General features: G+C 40.0%; 1 protein-coding gene across 1 annotated transcript; it reads left to right on the top strand.

Annotated features, from left to right (window-relative positions):
• The first annotated feature begins 437 nt into the window (after positions 1 to 437).
• On the top strand, positions 438 to 1,698 carry LOC127527648 (zinc finger protein 239-like). The gene has a single exon (XM_051926946.1). It carries the CDS (start codon positions 462 to 464, stop codon positions 1,626 to 1,628), a length of 1,167 nt encoding a protein of 388 aa, XP_051782906.1. The 5' UTR covers positions 438 to 461; the 3' UTR covers positions 1,629 to 1,698.
• The last annotated feature ends 4,695 nt before the right edge of the window (positions 1,699 to 6,393 follow it).

The raw sequence follows: 6,393 nt of genomic DNA, 5'->3' as shown, positions 1-6,393 counted from the left end.
TTCACATAGAATTTTGTTTGTCTGGCTGCTCATGAATTTCAGAGACCATTAATGTAATTTGGTAAAATGACATTTGATATGTTTTACTTAAATATAACAAAGGCAGTTAACAACTAAAAACGTTTGTTTCCCTTATCTTTATTACTTATGCATTAATGTTTCCAATGCTGCTGCTGCTTCTTCTTTTTCGTTTTCTTCTTCTTCTTCTTCTTCTTCTTCTTCTTCTTCTTCTTCCTTTTTACCTAGGATTACAATCAAATCAGGGTGAAAAACATGAAGCTCTGTGAATTTTGACACAAAAGAACTTTCTCTTTCATTACTTTTTGAACACTCACCTTTGTTTTCATGTGTTTTTTTCTGCAGCTTTACCAGACCATGACAGCTTCAATTTTTCCTCATTAGCTCAGAATTCTCTTCATTGCAGAGCTCAACAGACTTCAGATGATGAAAACATCAAACAAATGACATCTGGCTCAAAAAGTGCAACGCCTGCCTCTGTGCAGGATGATTCTGTGTTGGTGATGAAGCGAACACCTGTAGGTGCACTCAACAGTCAACTTCAGAAGCACAATTCAGATTCAGTCACAGTGCACCAAGAGCAGAGCAAAAAAATTCAAAGGAAATGTAAATCTAGAGATGGTAACCTGAGACAAACACAACAGAAGTTGTATCAGTGTTCTGAATGTGGCAAACAATTTACACAAATCTCCAATCTCCAGAGCCATACAAGAATTCACACAGGAGAGAAGCCATATTGCTGTTCTGAATGTGGCAAACAGTTTTCACGAAAAAACATGCTTGAGATCCACAATAGAATTCACACTGGAGAGAGGCCATATTGTTGTTCCGAATGTGGCAAAAGCTTTCCTCGAAAGAATGATCTTCAGAAGCACACTAGAACTCATACTGGAGAGAAGCCATACTATTGTTCTGATTGTGGCAAACGATTTACACAAATCAGCTATCTCCACATCCATGCAAGAATTCACACAGGAGAGAAGCCATATCACTGTTCTGAATGTGGCAAACAGTTTTCACGAGCAGATGTACTTGAGAGCCACAAAAGAATTCACACTGGAAAGAAGCCATATCGCTGTTCAGAATGTGGCAAAGAATTTACCACCAGTCATTATTTTCAAATACACAAAAGAATTCACACAGGAGAGAAGCCATATCATTGTTCTGCATGTGGCAAACAATTCAGACAAAAGAAAGGTCTCCAGCTCCATACAAGAATTCATACTGGAGAGAAGCCATATTGTTGTTCTGAATGTGGCAAACAGTATACCACAAATAGCTCTCTTCAAACACATTTGAGAATTCATACTGGAGAGAAGCCATACTATTGTTCTGATTGTGGCAAACAATTCACACAAATGAGCAATCTCCAAATCCATGCAAGAATTCACACAGGAGAGAAGCCGTATCGCTGTTCTGAATGTGGCAAAGAATTTACCACCAATAACTATCTTCAAATACACAAACGAATTCACACTGGAGAGAAGCCATATGGTTGTTCTGAATGTGGCAAACAATTTTCACAAAAGAGTGCTCTTCAAACCCACAAAAGAGTTCACACTGACAGAAGCTCAGAAACTGAAATGTTGCCAACAAAAATGAAGATGTAAAGCAGATCATTTAGGGACAATCCAAAAATGTTTTATAGAATGTTAGGCAGGGGCACGGTGAAAGTAACTACTGTACATCACCAGAGAAAAAAGAAATGGAAACATTATGGAGTAACATACATGCATATCTCCAAGAGCACAGTCAAGAAGCAGACTGGTTAGGGCAAATCCAGAAAGACACTGAAAACAAGTAAATGAAGGGAATGGAATGGCCTGAGGTAAATCCAAGGAGATTAAAAGCACCCTTAAATCTGCTGCCAACTGGAAGATGACAACAGGCTCTGATGCCATAACAAACTTCAGGTTCAAACATCTGACTACACTGCACCAGGCTACGGCCAAATGTAAAAACATGTTAATGCAGCACCCGCAGGTGACACCACAGTGCCTCACTACTGGAACAACACTCGTAAGTCCAAAATCAGACAAAACTAGCAAGCCCAATAAATTACTGCTCCATGACCAGCTTCTCCACAGTGTTTCAACTTTTCACAGCAATCAAGTCACCATGAAGAAAACAACATAATGGCAACAGAACAAAAAGGAAACAAAAGATCGTCATCTACAACAAAAAAAAAATGTAGCTATTGTTGAACAAGGTGTTAATGGAGTGCTACACAAAAGGCTAAAACCTGAGTGTGGTGATGTGGACAACAGGAAAGCCTTTGACAGTGTGGCGCAGTCATGGATACTCAAATGTCTGGAAATGTATAAAATCCACCCTGCTGTCTCACATTTCATATCCGCCACCTCGCTCCATTGGCAGAAAACCTGCAGCTACACCACAACGAAGCACAAATCGCAATCCCGGATAAACAAATCAAAGGAGGAATATTCCAGGGATACTCACTTTCACCACTCCAGTTCTGCTTATTATTAAATCCACTAAGCACCCCCCTCAATAACCTCGGTGACAGATTTAATAATGGCACCCGGAATGAGACAAATCCTCAGATTGTCACATAACTTCTGTTTATTAATGATTTGAAGTTTTTCGGCCATGACAAAAGGCAAGTCGAGGAACAGCTTCACCGGGTAAAGAAATTCTCAGAAGACATCCGAGACTGGTTAAGTAAACACCGAGGCAACTTTCATCGATGGAAAAATCGGACATAGCAAAAACATCACACAGCATGAGACGTGTGTCATTACTGATGTGAACCCAGAAGAAGCCTATAAATATTTATAATAATAATAATTCATTACATTTACAGTATATATTGAATTTATATATCTTCTGGGTTCACATCAGTAATGACACACGTCTCATGCTGTGTGATGTTTTTGCTATGTCCGATTTTTCCATCGATGAAAGTTGCCTCAGGTAAATGAAGCTGTACAAATTAACCAGAAGGAGTTATGGCAGAAAATCAAATTCTTCTCATAAATGTCCGATTCCATGCCATTTCATCCTAATCACATTTCTCTAAAATTCATCAGATCTGTGTCAGAAATGATTGAGAAGATGGGAATTAAGTTGCAGCAAATGTAGCCTTTATTTCATTTTATTTTAGTCAAAGATCAAACAAAATGTTGTACAAGCCATGCTGCAATTGGGGTTTAGGTTCCAGCGCAGTTGCTGTCAATACCAAAATGGCCCGTCACTGAGCAACAAAGAGGACCATAAGAATGGCACGAATCAAACTGAACAAAGCAGGAGATGTTTGTAAGTAGTCATCATTAACAAAAGTGCAATGAAACTAGAAAACTAAACCCAGCAAACCTGGACCAGTACCAGGGGCATCCTGACAAATCAGAGAGAACATCCTTCATTTCATGAACCTCCTGCGTGTTAAACACTTTTCCCAAACCTTCATCAGCCCCTAAAAATAGAAAAATTGCTCTAAATGTGGGTCCTACTGTATTTCCAACTGTCTGCCACTCTATTGAAGTAAGAAACTATTTAAATAAATGTTTATTTAGCAACCAAATTAAATTAAACCTGTGCAGCACGTGGCCAAGTTGTTGCATTTTAAGCGGAACCTGCTGTGTCCTTACCATGAAAATAAATGAAACATTTTGAGAACCCTGTGTTTTTATGGACTTATTTCTGTTTGGATACTGCATATCAGCGGAGGATGCCATCATCTATATCCTACACCGATCCCTCTCCCACTTGGACAGAGGCAGTGGTGCTGTAAGAATTATGTTTCTGGACTTCTCTAGCGCCTTCAACACAATCAAACCTCTGTCTTTAGGGACAAGCTGGCAGAGATGAGAGTAGATTCATACCTGATGGCATGGATCGTGGACTATCTTACAGACAGACTTCAGTATGTGCATCTCAGGAACTGCAGGTCTGACATTGTGGTCAGCAACACAGGAGCGCCGCAGGGGACTGTACTTTCTCTGGTCCTGTTCAGCCTATATACATCGGACTTCCTATACAACTCGGAGTCCTGCCACGTGCAAAAGTTCGCTGATGACACTGCTATCGTGGGCTGCATCAGGAATGGGCTGGAGGAGGAGTATAGGGACCTAATCAATGACTTTGTTAAATGGTGCGACTCAAACCACCTACACCTGAACACCAGCAAAACCAAGGAGCTGGTGGTGGATTTTAGGAGGACCAGGCCCCTCATGGACCCAGTGATCATCAGAGGTGACTGTGTGCAGAGGGTGCAGACCTATAAATACCTGGGAGTGCAGCTGGACGATAAATTAGACTGGACTGCCAATACTGATGGTCTGTGTAAGAAAGGACAGTGCTGACTATACTTCCTTAGAAGACTGGTGTCCTTCAACATCTGTAATAAGATGCTGCAGATGTTCTATCAGACGGTGGTGGCGAGTGCCCTCTTCTATGCAGTGGTGTGCTGGGGAGGCAGCATTAAGAGGAAAGACGCCTCACTCCTGGACAAACTGGTGAGGAAGGCAGGCTCTATTCTATCTATCTATCTATCTATCTATCTATCTATCTATCTATCTATCTATCTATCTATCTATCTATCTATCTATCTATCTATCTATCTATCTATCTATCTATCTATCTATCGTTCTGGTACAGGAGCTGGTAGATCACACAGCACAGAGGTGCTTATTAAAAGGCTCGTGGTCAGTGTGTAATGTGAGGAGGTGAACAGGGAGGACAAGGAGAAGAAGCCTCTACTGTTGATGCTGCCTTCACCTGAAGTGCTCCACACTGTCGATGACGCTGGTCACATCTCGTCAGCTCTCTCTTCTCCTGATCACATATGCAGTGACCAAGACAGACAGGCAAGGTAAACATTTAAGCCGTTTGTGTTTTTCTAAACAGATTTTATGGCCTTAGTTTTATATTGTATTAGTGGAGGAGTCTGGCCGATTAGGATTAAAGCTGGTACCATGATCCTTCTGGCAAACATCAGAGTGGTAAATCTTAGCCCTGCTTGATATTTCACCTACAAAATGTTTATCAAGACAGTGACAGGTTTGCTTTTTATTCTGAGCAGTGGCTGTTGCCAGCCATGGTTTCCTTATGTTTTTAAACATTGATTGGTTTTTAAACTAGAGTGGCATTTGGAGTTTTGTTTCAATCTGCACCACTTTTCGTTTTTACATTTGTTCTATGAGCTTTGGTTTGGGGTGGAGGTCTGCGGGGTTTTTTTACCCGTAGGGTTTTTAATTTGTAATTCACAACCTATTTTCATATTTTTCTTTGAGTGTGTATATTGAGTTATCTTGATTAATCATGTGTAGTTTTGACACTAAGATTGATTCATCTTCTACTTTGTTTAACTTGTAAACCCATACATAGCAACGCTGATCAGATGGTGGCTTGGGATTCATTACTGAAATTTTAAATCAATTCTAAGCAAAAGAAAAAGCCAGTGTTGAGAGTCACTGTTTTGATTTGGTCACCTCCCCTGGCCCTCAGCTAAGTTGACAAGGCGTAGAACAATCTTCATAAAATAATAGATAGATAAAAGGCACTATATCAGATCCAGTTATCAGGTATCACTTGGAGCCATGGCCCACCTGCCAAGTTGTTTTGCCTGCCTAAGGAAAAGTCATCTCTGATGGAGGATCGCAGGAATCTTGGGAAAGAGGGGTCCTTTCATCAGATTGGCTGGCCCAGCACTGTTTCAGCTGTGGAATGGCCAAATGGGGGAGGCAGCTTGAAGGATGAGGTCTCCAGGACTCTACACAAATCCAAATCTTATTATGGGATATATCATCTACTGTTAAATTCTGCTCTGTACTTCTAAAATTTATATTTTTTATTTCTTACTATATTGAGAAATTGTTCTGTTCTGTGTATTGTATTGACCCCCTTCTTTTGACACCCACTGCACGCCCAACCTACCTGGAAAGGGGTCTCTCTTTGAACTGCCTTTCCCAAGGTTTCTTCCATTTTTTCCCTACTAGGTTTTTTTTGGGAGTTTTTTCTTGTCTTCTTAGAGAGTCAAGGCTGGGGGGCTGTCAAGAGGCAGGGCCTGTTAAAGCCCATTGCGGCACTTCCTGTGTGATTTTGGGCTATACAAAAATAAACTGTATTGTATTGTATATCAGATAGATAGATAGATAGATAAAAGGCACTATATCAGATAGATAGATAGATAGATAGATAGATAGATAGATAGATAGATAGATAGATAGATAGATAGATAGATAGATAGATAGATAGATAGATAGATAGATAGATAGATAAAAGGCACTATATCAGATAGATAGATAGATAGATAGATAGATAGATAGATAGATAGATAGATAGATAAAAGGCACTATATCAGATAGATAGATAGATAGATAGATAAAAGGCACTATATCAGATAGATAGATAGAT

This window comes from Erpetoichthys calabaricus, chromosome 1 (assembly GCF_900747795.2).
Source record: "Erpetoichthys calabaricus chromosome 1, fErpCal1.3, whole genome shotgun sequence".
Classification (NCBI taxonomy): Eukaryota; Metazoa; Chordata; class Cladistia; order Polypteriformes; family Polypteridae; genus Erpetoichthys; species Erpetoichthys calabaricus.
Note: the sequence above shows the minus strand (reverse complement) of the source record. Positions and strands in the feature narration are given on the sequence as shown.